General features: G+C 39.5%; 2 protein-coding genes across 3 annotated transcripts; both read left to right on the forward strand.

Annotated features, from left to right (window-relative positions):
• The first annotated feature begins 3,123 nt into the window (after positions 1-3,123).
• On the forward strand, positions 3,124-7,928 carry espnlb (espin like b). The gene is made up of 5 exons (XM_065953324.1): positions 3,124-3,687; positions 4,226-4,352; positions 5,028-5,146; positions 5,270-5,449; positions 5,944-7,928. The coding sequence occupies exons 1-5, from the start codon at positions 3,673-3,675 to the stop codon at positions 7,522-7,524; spliced, it is 2,022 nt and encodes a 673-aa protein (XP_065809396.1). The 5' UTR covers positions 3,124-3,672; the 3' UTR covers positions 7,525-7,928.
• A 404-nt stretch (positions 7,929-8,332) lies between these two features.
• rab6bb (RAB6B, member RAS oncogene family b) lies at positions 8,333-15,102 on the forward strand. 2 transcript variants are annotated; one of them, XM_065954069.1, is made up of 9 exons: positions 8,396-8,539; positions 10,635-10,720; positions 10,995-11,053; positions 11,667-11,720; positions 12,177-12,282; positions 12,395-12,506; positions 12,645-12,738; positions 13,435-13,501; positions 14,044-15,102. In XM_065954069.1, exons 2-9 carry the CDS (start codon positions 10,681-10,683, stop codon positions 14,106-14,108), a joined length of 597 nt encoding a protein of 198 aa, XP_065810141.1. In that variant the 5' UTR covers positions 8,396-8,539; positions 10,635-10,680; the 3' UTR covers positions 14,109-15,102. The 2 variants fall into 2 exon arrangements, with proteins under 2 accessions (XP_020499410.1, XP_065810141.1); XM_020643754.3 differs by lacking the exon at positions 10,635-10,720 and having other exon boundaries at positions 8,333-8,539.
• Positions 15,103-16,904: the final 1,802 nt, after the last annotated feature.

Raw genomic sequence — 16,904 nt, forward strand, 5'->3', positions numbered from 1 at the left:
ATGGTTCAACATTAACAAGTTGTCATTCAATTTAATTAATACTAAATATATGACATTTTGACATCGGAAAATCAATAACCACATACAAAGATTGATTACATTGAAAAAGAAGCGCTTACAACAATATTTAATACAAGAGTTGTTATAGATCACAAACTATGCTGTGACTATACCCATGTTAATTATATTAAAACCAAATTATCAAAGTCCATCACAATATCGAACCCACAAGGGTCAGTGCTCGGAAGTATGAAGGAATTATACAATATATGTAAAGAATTTAGGTTAAGAATGTCTTTTGATTTGAATGACGTTTTTAACCTACATTCTTTACATATATTGTACAATTCCTTCATACTTCCATTTATTTCTTACTTACTAGGTGGAGGTCTGAGGGAAAAACACATAAAATAATTACAAATCATATTTTTTTGCTTCAAAAGAGTGCCATTAGATCAGATCAGAACAGAGCTGATTATCGTGAACAATCGTGACGAACAAATTATTCATAAATTCACAGGCACTCAAATTTAATGAAATTGTATTTTATGTAAGCATCACTGATGTACAAAGCATACTATAACATTTTACCAGAATGCATTCAGAGGCTGTTTCAATTAAAATAATATCTGTATGAACTGAGAGGGAAATGCGTGTTTCTCAAAAACAAAGACTAGAACAAATGTAAAACAAAAAGGTATGTATGGAGTGAACTTGTGGAATGGCTTTGAAACGGAGATAAAAGAGTGTAATACCCTCAAAAGATATCAAAATGTATTTAAACACATGATGATCATCAAATATAAAAGTGAAGTATAAACAACAGAGTGTATGTAATTAGTTTTAAATTTTAGGACCTTAGGGCTACTTGCTTACTTAGTTTGTGTTACTTTCTTTTACTGCTCTGTATAAAGTTAAATGTAGCTGATAAAAAATGAATGTAAAAAGGGTAGGTGTAATAAGCTAAGGCTTCAGCCTACACCTTTTTGGTCCAGTTTTGTTTCTCGCTTTTGTTTTATTCTTTATTCTTGATAAGTATTCATTATGAAGATTAAGTGACTAAACTAAACCTGACAGAATGGGCTATCTCAGCGGGCGTACTGATGTACCTTTGACAGAATTAACAACCTCACCCCCACAATACCCTTCTCACTTGCAGTGCTTACCTTTTTTGGTCCTTATATTCTCCAGTTTATTACGGTGATGGAAAAGCATAGCCGGGACGCAAGTGAGAGGAAGGCTGCATCACATGGAAAGTCTCCATCGGGGATTGAACGTTTGACCATCTTTCTGTGAGTCAGCAGGCCTAGCCACCACACCGCTGTCCAACTGTCCGTGTCTAAACTGCCAGTTTGGGTTTATTTAGTTATCAGTTCACTATTGAAGACCTAAAGCGTTGGCGCCTGCTTTCTGTGAGGTGGCAGTGCAAACCTTTAACACTGATTTGTAGGACTTACTTTCCACTACATTATGTTCGGATAAGCAAGGTCCACACCCCATTAGGTGGAAGCCAAACACCTTTAGCTCCACACAGGAAAGGCCCCTGCAGAGATTCAAACCTAATGCAAGCTTGCAATGAGGTGTCAGTGCTAACCAACACACTAACATGCCGCCTCACATCGCTGACTTATTCGGGTCTTTCCACTTCGGAGTACATTGTGGTAATTTAAAGACGTGGTCAAATCCCCAGTAGTGAGGATGCCAGAATATTCAAGCTCCACAAGAGAAACCCATCATGGGATTTGAGCCGAGTGCTCTGTGGTCTCTATATTTTAGGTTATTATAATTGAAAAGCATAGCCCAGACTCCAGTCAGATAAAGGCGTATCATTCCTGCATTTTAAAGTCTCTAGCTGGGATTTGAACTTCTTCTTACCATTAACGTGTAATGTAAAATAAATACAACTTGTGATCCAACCTTGTGTAGACATATAAACTGGAATAATTTCAGCCATTCAGCAATGTCACCAGCCCTGGACTTTATATTGGGATGACATCATCATTTTCAACAAAGGACATTTTGAAGGAAATTTGAGAAAAAAAGGAACTCTACAGAAGGGAAAACAGAGTTAACCTTGTTTGCAGGTCTGAGATGTGATGTTCATAGTTTTACAGACATCTTTTTAATTGTTGACATACGAAGACAGTGCTGTCTGGACTGCAGAACATCCTTTGCTGCAATACCAAGAGTAGACACTTTGATCATTTGAAAGCAGGCCAGAGCAGCAACAATGTCTCCCAGTCTTAATAATAAACCCATGCTATGGAACTGTGCCAGGACTGGTTCCTACAAGCAACAAGGATGTGGTGTGTGTGTCTGTCATCTTGTGTCATAAGTGTGTTCAAACTAACACAGAACTGTGCACACAGAGCAGCAGTTCTAGCTCACACACATACAGACACATGCATACCAGCCTACAGCCTAGATGGCTTCTACATACATTTACAGAGCTATTGTTCTATACTTCCAGGTGCTGGTCATCCAATCCACCTTCTTTAATTATGCACAGTAAGTGGGGCCCCCATCTGAGGTGTGTACAGATGATGCTGCTCCTTGGTCTTACTCTTTATTGGCTGCTTTAGATCAAAGAGACAACACCCTCTGGATTTTCTCACTTAGTTTTTATTCTTTTCCCACCTTTTTATTTTATATTTTCAGGTCATCCACTGTAGCGTCGTTTATTCCACACTTTCAGGAACCTATTGTAAGTACAGCTTGCATACTGTGGATCTGAATTATGCTTACTGGATCAGATATACCCGATCCAATGACAGTAAATGTAAATAATGAACCAAGAGAATGGAATATAAAGACGTAAAATATTGGTACATGGTCTATTCTATAGTGAGCTGTTTGCAGAGTTGGTCTTTATGTAACAGGTTTTATAATTAAACTTGGACGTCATTTTGACATTTGTATTTTGGATGGATGATGATATAAATTTACCTTATCAGACTGATAAATGTATGAAAATCTCGTTTTTGTGGCTTATTGCAAAGAAAGGCAGTAAACAAAACAGTAAAAATGCGACAAGTAAATGCTATACAAACACCAGTGAAAGGTGAAATAACAGTATTTCAGTGGATGTATACATTTACTGAATATATTGCATTAAATGTACATAGAGGTCAAATGTGTTCCATATGCCTCCCCTGGACTTTAGGTGGAATAAAACATTAGATGGTTAAAGTACTTAACATGAACTCTTTTTATACCTTCACAAATTACATACCTTCTTTCACTGCGGTTATCAATTACTTGGAGACATACAGGCATTGTTGGTGTACTATCAGGCTATTGAATGGCATGCAGCTTGTGAATCAGTAAGGAGGATATCATGTCGCTCTACACTTTCTCCTGTTCTCTGTGTGGGCTACGCTGCCTCGACTGCCCGGGGTCCTGTTCCACCACTTCTTGTTTGGGTTCAAAGTACTACCATCTTTACATAGTGTGTGTGGGTGTGTGTGTGTCTGTGACTGTGTCATCAAGGGGGTCTATTAAGTTTCTTATAGGATCACTTTAAATAGTTAGCTGCTGTGTGTCACTCTCTGTAATGTATCTCTCCGGATGTTTTTTTTATTAATCATTTCTTACACTTGATGTTACAGTATTTTGTCCGGCAGAGGAGCTCCTGTTGCTGCCAAGCTCCAGACTGCGAACAACAGAGCCAACATGGAGAACAGCAAGGTGATCAACATATAAGTGCAGGGACAGTGCGATACTTTAACCTGTCAATTATGACATTCGCTTATATTAATTATTAATAGCTATGCGTATACCCCTTGTAAAGAACTATTAACAACTTATTTTTCATTTCTTTTTCTTTTTTAAATCATTTATGTTTTCTCTCTCACTCATTTGACCCCCTTACTCTGCACACAAACTTTTATAGATAACAAAACACAAATACATATCTGTGCCTACAAGACAAGCTTTGAAGCTTTTTAGATATTAGTTTTTTTAATAGGGGCAATGATGAACAGTGTTCCAGTTAAGAGCCTACACTGCAAGTGCTACATACTTTGATATCACAAGACTACAGTACAATGTTGTCCACTCAACAGCAAAACATATTTTTAGTAAGTCAGAAAAAATGATGAACTGTTCCTTTGGCTTTGGGCATGGCTCAGTCCTGTGTGTGTGTGTGTGTGTGTGTGTGTGTGTGTGTGTGTGTGTGTGTGTGTGTGTGTGTGTGTGTGTTTGTGGTTTTGTGTGTCCCTAGCAGCCAGTGAAGGAGGTGCTCCCCCTGCCTCGACACCCTTCCTCACTCCCTGTGACCTCATCCTGTCCTGCTGCCTCTTTAAAAGGACACACCACAGGCTCTATCCAGCATGTGCAGGTGGCATCCTCAGGTGATTAATGCAGACACCACTTACTGCCATCTCATGATGTGCATTAATTAGGGATGCATGTGGTATTTAGAAGTACCTTTGATAGTTGGTGCCGCCTGTCGTGTATTAAACATAATATTAAACAGAACATATGTGAAACAAAATATAATGATTCAACATTAAAAGAAACTAAGAAATGAATAACATCATCGTAAAAAAAATAACTTACAAAATGAATTTAGAAAAAAATAAAACATCTGCCTCTAGAAGCAATGTAACACATTTATGATTTTATGAAGATTTATGAAGTTTTAAGGGGCACAGTCGGTATATCCTTCTTTTGTTAGTGAATAGCGGGTGCAGGGTTATTTGTGTTCAATCACTGCTGCTGTGTGCCAGAAAAGGACCACAGACTAACTTAAGTGCACATGGGATGGGACAATGTTACGAGACTTGAACATGTCTTGACTCTCTCTGCTTTCCAAACCACAGGATTTTTTAAAACAGCGTGGATTGTTGATTGGTTTTCTGAATTGTAAAAATCATGAAAAGCTCCAGAGGTTTCACAGAGTGGAAATAACCAACATTGAGCACATTTGTTAAAAATTAAACAAGTCGTATTTAATTTACCCTTTCTATATAATAAAATAGTCACATTTTAAAACTGAATCAGTGACCTTTGGATTTTGTTTCCAGTGGTGTCATCGTTCAGCCATCTGAAGCCTCCAGAGAGGGATCTCAGCCTGATGTCTCACATGAAGTCTATAAAGTCTCTGAGACACGCTGGCATCACTGCAGTCTTCACTGGACAAGCGGTGAGTGGCTGACACAGACTCTAAGATATTCATAAAACAATGCAAAAAGTGCATAAGGCCTGCAGAATAGGAAAGAAGCAATTATTAAAAAGTGTGGTGTACCTGCCTGCTGAACTCTGACAGAAGCTGGACAGTGAGGATCTATTGGAGGAAGTGTCAATAGTAGATGTGATTTTGGCCGACATCGACTCCCTGGTGCCCACCCACGATGAAGCAGGCCGGCCCATAGCGGAGTGGAAACGACAGGTGATGGTGCGGCAGCTGCAGGTCAGGCTGCAGGCAGAGGAGGAGCAGAGGAGACAGGTGCCCAACATAACTTTGTACATGATGTTCTGTATGAATTTATATTTGCTGTGCACACATTCATATTTAACAGAGTTAGAAGACGTAGAAACTCTCGATATATTCTTGAAATGAAGAATATTCATGAAATGAGGGGAGGATCTCATTATGGTGGTTTCAATGGGATGTAACTACTTATTTCCCATTCGGGATGACAGCAGATCAAATACTTTTACTTTGATTTCATCTTTTCAAAGTCTACAAAAAACAAAGCTAAATTACAATGTTATAAGGGGTTCTATGACCATTTCCTGTTTTTGAGCACTACGTTCTATCCTGACAATGACAAGACAAAACAGTTCACCCTTTTAGCAAAACGTCCAGCACAGAACAGCCAGTGTAAATGCAATGTGTCTTCTTCTCTATCTCATGGCAAGAGGGCAAAATTGTGAATCTTTCATTTAACAGCAAACTTGCTCCGGTTAAATGCTAACATTTCTCTGCCCCTCTAATAGGACATCCCTGATGACTGCACACCAGTGGATGGTTGGAAGTATTCACAAGCCCACAACGCAGTCTTGGGGCCCTTTGGTGAGCTCCTAACAGAGGATGACTTGGTGTATCTTCAACAGCAGATTGAGACTGTTTCGCTGCAGAAGCGCTGCCAGGCCTACGAGCTGGAGCTTACCAGGCTGACCGAGGAGCTGAGATCCATTTTACCTGAGCAGATTCTAAACATCTCCCTCAATAAAGAGGTTCTACAGCAGATGGATGCGGGGAAAATGCAATTGACTTTGCCAGTGTGGTGCAGCCGTGTCTCTGAGATTGTCAAGAATATGTCACAGCTGGTCTCTAATCTGACTCAAACCACAGAAGAAGGGGGCGAGATGGGGATAGTTAAAGGCATGAAGGAGGAGATGAAGGGTTTGCAGGGGGTAAGAGACAGTTTAGGATTTTACTTAGAGCAGGAATTGATGGGAGAGACAGTGCCAACACATGGGGAAACCTCTAGTGGATGTAAAATTCCTCATATAGGAATGGCGTCAGCTTTTAGCCATCGCCTGGAGACCAACAGCTACAGCAGAGCACGCAGGGAGAGGGTAGAGAGAGAGATCCAACAGTCTGGGGTGTCAGTCAGAAATCTCCGAACTAATTTTGAAGGTCAGATTGGGGGTATCTATCCCTTTGCTGGGGTTGTGAAAGGAGGCCAAGTAGCACTTGGAGCATCAGGAGTTAAGAAACAGAACACCAACACAGTCCTCCACTGTGAGGATAAACATTATCCTTCTAAAAATGTCATACCTGTGATGGAGAGTACTAGTTTAAGAAAAGAGCGTATAGTGGTGCTGTTCCTGAGCCACTGGAAGAAATCTGCATATGCTATTTCAGTGAGAGCAGCCAAGCAGGGACAAGGACAGAAATTAGTTGCTGGGAGGGAAACAGAAGCTTCAACCTCAGAGAAAATCCCCTCCATGTTTCAGTTCTGCAAACAAAGAGGTGCTGTGGACAAGATGCTCAACTCCTGGAGGGTTAAACTAGAACTTAAAGATGCACAAAAGTCGCATTTGTCCTCCTCTAACTCTTCCCAAAATCCACCACTTCGAGGGATCTACTCTCCGGAGCAATTTCTGCCAGATGTCGATGGTGTCGCAGTGACCCACGATAGCCTGACGCTTGACCTCTTCATGCTGGGATACTTTCACATCCTGGAGCAAGAGCTGTCACCCGAGGAGAGGAAGATGAGGCACCTCCTCTGCTTTGAAGTCTTTGACCGCGTCGGCAGTTTCCCTTGGGAGATGGTGAGGGACTTCCACAAGGCTGTTCTCCAGGAGATCCAAGCTGAGAGGCGACAGTGGAGCAGCGGCTTCGAGGACATCAGCGTTCGCTTCTTTGGAGACGCCAAACCGCACTGTCCATCCCAATCATCAAGTTCCACACTTGTACCCAAAGTAGTAGTTCAAACTGCTACTTCAGATGAGAATGGAGGTGACACAGACTTCTCCTGTTTCAACAATGAAGACATTTGTAAATACATTGACCGCAGCTTCACGTTCTGGAAGGAGAAGGAGGCCGAGCTGTTTGATTTTGAGCAATAGCAAGGTGTATTTCATGTTTTTGCACAAAATGAAAATGTGTTGGTGTATATAGTTTGGCTAAATGATCAGTGTTGTAAAATACTTTCGAGGAGGCATTATTAATGTATTACCATTGCAGACTTACTTGAGAAGGCATTTTAAAGTAATTGCAATGTTAATGGAGAGTTAGTTAAATGGTACCAATAATAAAGGTGTTTGTTGGAAAGCAGATGCTTAATTGAGAAGCTTGCTTTAATGGCTGTGAAAATAGTTGTTGATGAATAGTAGGAAGCGTGCAAAATATTGTCAAAACGATGAACGATGAATAGCTGGTTTGATGTGTGGAATCTAAAAGTCAAAGCTTAATCAAGGCTTTAAGCATACACTGTACATTTACTAATGGGTGTGTTTAGAAATAAAAAAGAATGGAGCAGACGGGATTTGAATCTTCTGAATATAACTTGTCTAAAAAGGTTGAGTGAAATCAGTTGTAGCCATTGGAAGAGTGTTAAGAGCCCAACAAATGTTTAACTAAATTCCATAATTGAAAAGATGCTGTTTTAATTATAATGAAATATGTTGTAATATTGTATCCCCCTATAATGTCTTATAAGACAAGAAACGTACAGGCTTTCCGATTTTTGAAAACTTGCTTTTTCCCCCTTGGGAATTGCAGATAGTGTCAGTCAAACATATACCATATTTCATTACTGCTCATGCATGTTTTCGATATCTTATACCTATGAGAAAAAAATATTTTGTTTCAGGTCCTAAAAGAAAGGTGACGGATTGTAATAGGTGAGGTCGCGCATGCGCACAAGCCCCCTAAATTGACAGGAGGATGCTTAGCTGCATTCCCATCATTCTGTGAGGAGAGGAGGATCCCCCTGCGCATCCACGACGGAGGAGAAACCGAGCGATAAGAACATATAAAAATAATCCGAGTTGAGCTCTTTATCTGCCACCATGTCAGCTGGAGGAGATTTGGGGAACCCCCTGAGGAAATTCAAACTCGTGTTTTTGGGAGAGCAGAGCGGTGAGTCAGTTGTTGGGGTGTTATCCTCCTCCCATAACGCTGGCCAAACATGCGTATATTTTGAAGGCCATGTATGTAATCCGTGTTGGTTGTAAAAGTTGTGTTTGAATCTCAAAGATGAGCAAGCTGGCTGTGGTTGAATTGACGCCCATGTAGCTCTTGGCACATTATGTTGCAAGGAAATTTGATTAACGGGAGAAGGAAAAAAACCTGGATTAAAAAAACAAAAACGCATGCATATAGGCTACATTCCGCCGAATTGCTTCTTAATAACGATATTAATCAGTGTAAATCAGTGTACATGTTATTGAATATACTGGATGTTTGTTCAATTGTCGCAAATCGTCATAACGTGCATAGCAGCCGATATGAATTCGGATGTTTTGATGTGCTGCAGTGACCGACAAATATACTCAGCCTGTTTTCATATGAGGTTTTTATTTGACTGAAATCGCTTATATCTTCCATTAGCCATCCTATATTCTTTAACATGTCTCTATCATTTTCACCATCATTCGTGATTCAGTTTTTAACGGATGAGATAATAAACAGTCCCCCATGTGTCAGGTCGGGACACACCCTAGGCTGGCGATGTCGGTAGCATCTCTAAAAGCTCGCAGTTTCCGGCCCGGTCCCATGAATTATCAAATAAAACTGACAATGCCACGTCGTTCTACTTTTTATTCAATAATCCATCCGTTCAGGAGGAACCGTGTATGTACGTGTGTGTGTGTGTGTGTGTGTGTTTGTGTTTGTGTGTGATTTGATGTAATGGCACAATTCGGGAGGAGCAGATCGATAATGGTTTAGCGCTGTGAAGCCGCCTGAATACGTGTTCAGACATCAGACATCCAAAGTAGCAGCAGAGGTGAACATCCCCCATTGAAAACAGCAGCAGAAAACAAACACACAATCAGGCGACACTGTTTGTGTCTTCATTGTGATGCTTCAGTGTGTGCGTGTGTGTTGTAGCCTAGAAAGGCTGTGTTTCCACTACAGTCCTCCCTGTCTGTGTGTGTGTGTGTGTGTGTGTGTGGCCTGTGCTGCAATGTTGCTGTCCATGGTGCTGAATGGAGGCCTACTGTGGCCACTGCCCATGGTTGGATTCAGGACGATTCTGCTGCCTGCATACAGGATTCTGCACGTGAGACTGAGGCCTGCTCAAAGAGTCCCCGTGTCCCTCCTCATGAGTGTGATCAGATGTAAAATGGAGCTTAAGATGAGCACCAAACAAGAATAGCGATGAGAAAAGACCTCACCTTGACGCTCTCAGAAGTCAACATTGGGCTTGTGATCACAGCTAAATATTACACTGTTAAGTAAATTAACCTCAGGATGACATTTTTAGTGAACACAGAATATTTTGAGACATGACTTTGCTTTTATGTTTGTCTTTTAGTAACATGTCTTCCTCCATCAACAAAAGATAGCGAGCTAAATCAGTGCTTATTTAGATCAGCGGTCAACAGAAGATCGATCATTTTCAATCTTAATTTATTCATATTTAGAGACTCGTACATAACAATCAGGAACAATGCCAGTAACTGCAGGGGGGTTTTTAGCACCAGTGAGGTTCGCACTTAGCTTCCCTAAATTGGCATTCAAATGCTCAAAACTTTTGGGATGCACTGAAGCTTAAAAAGAAACTTAATAGGAAAAAAATACCAAAATCTATCCTACAAGAAGAAGGAATGTATATTATAAGTGTTTGAATATTTAAACTGCGAGGAAATGTCAAACATTCCTCTTTGGAAGCATATGCAGCTTTTCTCTCATGTTTCAAAAGGAATTTAAAAAATGTGTGGTATCATTAAGATAATTTGCAGCTCTAAAAGAGAAGAACACTTTTTAAACTCTTGTGCTTTTCCAGTTAGTATCTCATCACATCTGTCATGTATGTTTGTAATGTTCAGCATGTACTCGTGCAGCAGTGTGCCACAAAAATAATTTGTTTACATGCTTTTGCTGACTCCTCGTCACATACTGATGATCATGTTTTATCATTTCTACATCTTGATTATGTATTCTTTATTTTTCTTAAGAGTAGGTAATGAAAACCACTTTTGTTATCTTTATTTGCAATGAAACTTTGAAGAAGAGAGAAGATGGATTTCACGTAATTCCTGGATTTATTACAACAAATGTTAGATGTTGAGAAATTACATCTTGAGAAACAAAGCTGTGGGTATACTATCTTTCATTTCTTTCTTCTTAATTTCTTCTCTATTAAAGATCTGCTTTTTTATTTGTAAGGTTATCAAGACGGCTTATTGGTGTTCTTTAGTTTGTGTGATTATGATGGTTACAGTGCCAGATTGAAAATTCTCGACTTGTCACTTTGTCACACTGAGGAATACAGTGGATACATACTGTCATGTCTTTATGAGGAATTATTGATAGAGAGTCCTGGAAGTAACACTTAACTTGAAATCAACCTCTGATCTTTTTATTCCAGTGGGGAAGACGTCTCTCATCACTAGATTCATGTATGACAGCTTCGACAACACATATCAGGTAAGTGAATCAGATCGTTCTGAAAAGTGAGATGGATTTGGAAGAATTGAATGCATGCTATCATGACTGATTACCTTTAATACTGTCATTAGAAGAGAATGAACAGTTTCCTTACCAGTCATCCTCCAATGTAAGATTAACATGAGTGGAAAAACTGGAAGTAATTACACAAGTTTATACAAAATATAACACATCAAGCCCTCCGTGGTGACTTACAAAACAACTCAATTATATCACATTTTTGACCAAACATTGCTTCTATCTGGGTTGGTATGAATAAGTTTGCATTGACAGGTCAAAAGTTAAATGTCATCAATATAATTATCAAAAGGTAAAAGTGGTAGAGCATTGTTAGGCTCAAAAATAAGTTAGGTCCAAAACAGGTCTGAAGGATTGACCCCTAAGGTTGATATAAATGACAAACAGGTTACAGTCTGATTCACTTTTATTACTGATTGGTTCTGTTTCTGTTTTAAACACATTTTTTTGTATTTTATTTGATTTAAACAACAGTCAGTCAGGAAGGATCAACAAAAGGTGCACAGACATATTGGACTTTCAAGTCTGGGTACTATTTATGATTTCCCCTTCGTATGTTCTTTCTCTCCCACAGGCCACCATTGGAATAGACTTCCTATCAAAGACCATGTACCTGGAAGACAGAACAGTAAGAAAACTATATTTCTATTTTGAGTTCACTTGAAGATAATTCCCTAAAGAATAGTTAATGTAATCGTTCTCATATCATATTTAACCAGTAACACCCTCAGTAAGAAATGTCCCAATTTCCACTCTGTTTTCACTAATCCTTGATTTGATTAGCTTAATTACTGCTCTCTTCACAGACTGACACGATTATCCTTTGGTTATTTCTGCTAGTAATAGCTTTGGTGTGTAGGCTTAAGGAGTCAAAGCCTTTCCCACAGATGATTGACTCTACCTAGTTTTAATGCTATTTTTCTGTCAGGATATTATGTTCTGTAAGCCTGCACACACTGATACTGGCTTATCCCTCTGGGTGTGTACTTACAAGGCCCAAACATCTGTATACTCTGTGTGTAGTATGATGGGCAATGTGGAAACAGCTGCTGAAAGTGCGTGTTTTTTCTCTGTGTGAATGCAGGTAAGGCTGCAGCTGTGGGATACTGCCGGACAGGAGCGTTTCAGGAGCCTCATCCCCAGCTACATAAGGGACTCTACAGTCGCTGTGGTTGTCTATGACATCACAAGTGAGCAGCAACATGCTTATTGTGCTGTAGCTGTGCTTTATGTTTTGAAATGCAGTGAAGAAATACAATTTGTTTATTGGACTTTAACACAAAAAGAGTGTGGTCTCCACAGATGTGAACTCGTTCCAGCAGACCTGCAAATGGATTGATGATGTAAGGACAGAGAGAGGAAGTGATGTCATCATTATGCTTGTAGGCAACAAAACCGATCTGGAAGAGAAGAGGTGAGTTTGTCAAATATACCGTCATTTTTGTCTGCTATATGTAGCTGCAACAATTTTCAGCAGAAAAGCAACATGTCAGTAGCGAAAGGATTAGCCCTTAAAGTCGTGACGTGGAGTCTGGCGTGATTTTTCCTGCAGGCAAATCATGATCGAAGAAGGCGAGCAAAGAGCCAAAGAGCTGAACGTCATGTTCATTGAGACCAGTGCCAAGACGGGCTGCAATGTCAAACAGGTGATTCCTGCTGTTTCACCATATTTCACTGCATTTTGGGTGTCAGTGTTGCTCAGCTTCTCTGCCATTCTTGTGTCCCTCCAAGGTGATTGAATTGAGGGTGCACCCAGGGATGAGAGGCAGTCTGAACAAACTCCACCAATCAATGCTAGAATCTACCTTTGTCGTGCTTGTCCTTTACTGAAGAATTTCTAATTTATGACTCTGAACATTACTAATACAAATAAGTGGTTAAATTTACGTGACAGCTGAGGATATTTCACAAACATATACATTGTATATAATAGTTCAAGTTAGTTCACTAATGTTTGCATAATACAAGTCCAACTGCATACATGTAATGCTACTTACATATGGATGCATCAACAATAATAATCTATTATAACCATAATAATAATATGCAATCATGTAAAGAGCAATTATTTGTATATTTATTTTCATTTTTTTCAATAATTCTTATCCAATGCAGACTATTTTTGTCCAACAGAGTACTCATACAGTAAGTGCTTGTTAGCTTTTAAAGTCTATGTCAGGTTATGTTAATGTATAAAGGCAGGAAATAGTAGCTTCACCTAAGAAGTTAAATTATTTTACTCTGCACATATACACACATTTAGGGGACTGTGAATGACGCTACCTAACTCTCCCATATCTCCTCTCCTCTCTTCCCTCCTCCTTTCCTTCCATTCGTCCTAGCTGTTTCGTCGGGTTGCAGCAGCCCTACCTGGAATGGAAAGCTTGGACGATGCAAACCCTGAGGGCAGTATCCTTTTCAGCAGCTGTGACTCACTGTGCAGAGAGCCAGGCAGCCAAGAAATGGGCAGCTTATTTTTAATCTCTTAGTGGTTGTTGGCACAAGCTCAGACCGCCCAGTCTACTGTCTACTGAGTAGCATCAGCCATTAAACCTTTTGCTTAATAGAGAGGACAAAAGCACAGTGCCAGGAAGTGTGTTGTGGATGCATAGGTAGAGCACCACCTAATGGCTGTCTGGGAAATGACATGCACTGAGAAGGTTTAAAGAAGATGGGACTGATTAAAAGGGCCAATATTTTAAAATGGGATAATACACTTTCGAGATAATATAACAAATAATATTGATATAAATAAACTGCATATGTGAATAAAATGCAACAGCATGATTCCTGTTAAATAAGCCCTTCTACCTGTGGCCTCACAGGTCCTCTGTTACAAGCTTTGTTTATCATAGTACCATTGGGTTTAGAGATTTTCAGTGATTGAAACAAGTCAAGATCCTACCTTTTTCCACAGCTACCTGTCTTTTTCTTAATTGTATAATTCCCAGTGATTGACATCAAGCTGGACAAACCGGCAGAGCCCACTGTGCCCGAGGGCGGATGCTCCTGTTAATGCAGAGCTGGAATCGGACAGCTCCCTTCACACCATAGGCTTGTTGTGTTGCTTACTACTGGTTAGCTTCCAGTTGACTTCTCTAATTGGATATAGGATGTGGGCCTTGTATCTGATTGGACAAATCAAATGTTATCTTTCAGTCTTGTTCAGTTGTAAAATATTGTATACTTTGTCAATATGTAAGTGACTGGAGGAGAAAAGGGAAACAAAAAAACGAACAAAAACACATGCTGAAATAAAAAAATTAACAAAAAACAGTTTTGGAAAATGAAAAAGGAGAAAACGGGACAACCAACAGAATTCTTTTCGCTGTTATGTTTTGTATTTTTTATATATAAAAAGGGAAAGCACCAAAAATGATGCCTAAACATGGAAGGAAAAATAGTGGTGGAGGTCGGCCATTTTTGTAGATGGCCGAACACGTCTGAATGTCTGCAGCACGCATGCACGCTGATCTTTGGCCTGCCCTCCAGGGTCTCCACACTCTGGAAGCGGGTTGACTATCTTAGAATGTTTTATAGCATCTCTCTCTATAGCATCTCATGACAAAATGTATCTCATTTGATATTCCCACAAGAGTCAACTTTCAGTAGGTTCACCTTACAGTAGCTGTGAAAATGTGGCACTCTATCTCTCTATGGGTTTAACTTTTATAGAACAAACTGTACTGTGGTAAAAACAAAAAAGAAGAAGTAATAAAAAGACAACTTATTATCACAACTCTCCCTCCTCAAACTACTCCTCTCCTCCTCTTTCCTCCTTTCCTCTAAACTCCTCCTCTCCTTCCAGTGTCCCCCATCCCTCCATCCCGGTAATACACATATAACAATCCACTGTAATGCACTGCACTGTATATAATAATGTAATATGTATGTTGTGAACGTCCCTCTGTAGAAGTGGTCCTTGTTCACCAGTATGAATAATGTAATAATGTTTAATGAATAATAAATTACAGATTAAAGGGCTTCACTCTCCTAACCATTAACATTTACCTGCTAGCAGGAATCGTCTTTTTCATCTGATATCTTAGTTTTTGAGGAGTTCAGAGGTTGAATTGAGTGAAGTCACATGCTGTTTAACATATGTAGCTTCAGAATCAACACATTTGAGTGAAAAGGTTGAATCGATCCCTCAGTTTAAGATTATTTTCCTGGGGCATTTCGCCTTTATTCAATGGGATTGTTAGGGGGTAACATTAAATATGGAGAGAGATGACATGCACCAAGCGTCAGGACCGGGAATCAAACCTCTGACCAGCACAAGAAGGACTGTGGCCTTTTTACAATGAGGAAGAACCCACACAGCATCCTTCTTAGCATTTAGCTAAAATATTTTCTTTACACTAAAAAATGTTCTCGACTCATCTTTGTGATGTATTGTGTCCAAAATTTACTTGGGATGTTGAAAAATTAGTGCAGAAATATGCATCTCCTTGAGTGTCTACTTGAGGCTGGCTCTAAAAGACCAGGAAGCCCTCTTAACACCCATGTTAAAACCGATATATGTAGTGAAATTATGTTGGTCTGAGTAGCTCATGTCTTTATTTGTACACACTGTAAAGGGGTTCATTTTTTTTCCAACTCAACTTTTCGTCTTTGCCTGTTACGTCATCCATCAAACATTTGATTCAGATAGCATTTCCAATATGGTGTCTGCCATCATTGGACTTCAAAATAGCTCTTCAGAAACCAATGGGTGACATAACTGAGAAAACAGTAATGTTTTTTTTTATTCTACGATTCAACCCTGTTCAGTCTCATCAGACATCATTAGCTTTATCAGACTGGTCTTCTAACCATGCAATGTTCTCTCTTTCTGCTGAGCTGGGATAAACCATCTTTTATGTTGGATGAACAATCATCATAGTGTTGATGACCCAGAACAGCTTTGCAGGGCAGCTGAGAGGCAATGTACCCGAACCTTAGATATTCTATGACTTGATAGAACTTATCTTCTAGCTAATTGTTAGCCGTTACTGATAAGCCTCCTCTTAACTAATGAATTACAGCATGACTTTTTTTAAAATGCATACGCTTGAGCAACAGAATGATAAAAACATTTTTCAGTGTTTAGAAAACTCAAATCAAATGATCAACCAAGGCAACAAATTGGTAACATGTCATGGCAAAAATACTGTAGAAGCCTTTCAGAAAATGTTACAAAATAATTTACGAAACTATGAACTAATAAGCCTACATGTTATTAATGTTTTATTATAGATTAACAAAGATTCTGTTCATGGCCTCAGCTGTCATGTTGAGCCTTTTGAAATAGGTGCCAGTAAATCTCAATTCTAAATGTTTTAGAGTTAGTAAGTAAGGAAGTTATTGAAATATTGCCTGAAAAAGCCCTCTGTTGACACTGTTGTTGAAAAAACCCACCTAATGCGTCTGTCTTTAAGATGATCATTTACAGTTTCGGTTTCCTTCGGTGCACTGCTCCAACATCTGATCTCCCAGTGGTGAGGCAGGGTCTGAATACATGTTAGTTAAGGGGAAGTTGAGTTGGAAAGAACCTTTTAGGAAGAAAACTGTCACTGTGACCTGTCAGGTAGTTTTGTCAGCTCTCCTGATGTAAGCTGACAGGTATTCCCCTTTAAGGACAAGTCGTCATTTGATCCCTCTGAGGATCAACAGGCAGACGGAGACAGTTGGTGCTGTTAGAGGACAGAAAAACTCCACCGGGACAGAAGGTCAAGGATGACCTGAAGGTTAAAAACATCCAATACAGAGTTTGAAAGTGACTGACACGGCTAAACATAGTGATGTTGATTAAAGAAGAACACCAAACTAT

The sequence above is a fragment of the Labrus bergylta genome, chromosome 4, assembly GCF_963930695.1.
Source record: "Labrus bergylta chromosome 4, fLabBer1.1, whole genome shotgun sequence".
Classification (NCBI taxonomy): Eukaryota; Metazoa; Chordata; class Actinopteri; order Labriformes; family Labridae; genus Labrus; species Labrus bergylta.

Excerpts from the sequence above, each read along its gene's own strand:
- espnlb (XM_065953324.1), top strand. Across the intron at positions 4,353-5,027 it reads TGTGCAGGTGGCATCCTCAG|TGGTGTCATCGTTCAGCCAT; the intron begins GTGATTAATGCA and ends TTTTGTTTCCAG. Across the intron at positions 5,147-5,269 it reads CAGTCTTCACTGGACAAGCG|AAGCTGGACAGTGAGGATCT; the intron begins GTGAGTGGCTGA and ends GAACTCTGACAG.
- rab6bb (XM_020643754.3), top strand. The coding sequence starts at position 8,470 with ATGTCAGCTGGAGGAGATTTGGGGAACCCCCTGAGGAAATTCAAACTC. Across the intron at positions 8,540-10,994 it reads GTTTTTGGGAGAGCAGAGCG|TGGGGAAGACGTCTCTCATC; the intron begins GTGAGTCAGTTG and ends TTTTTATTCCAG. Across the intron at positions 12,507-12,644 it reads ACCGATCTGGAAGAGAAGAG|GCAAATCATGATCGAAGAAG; the intron begins GTGAGTTTGTCA and ends TTTTTCCTGCAG.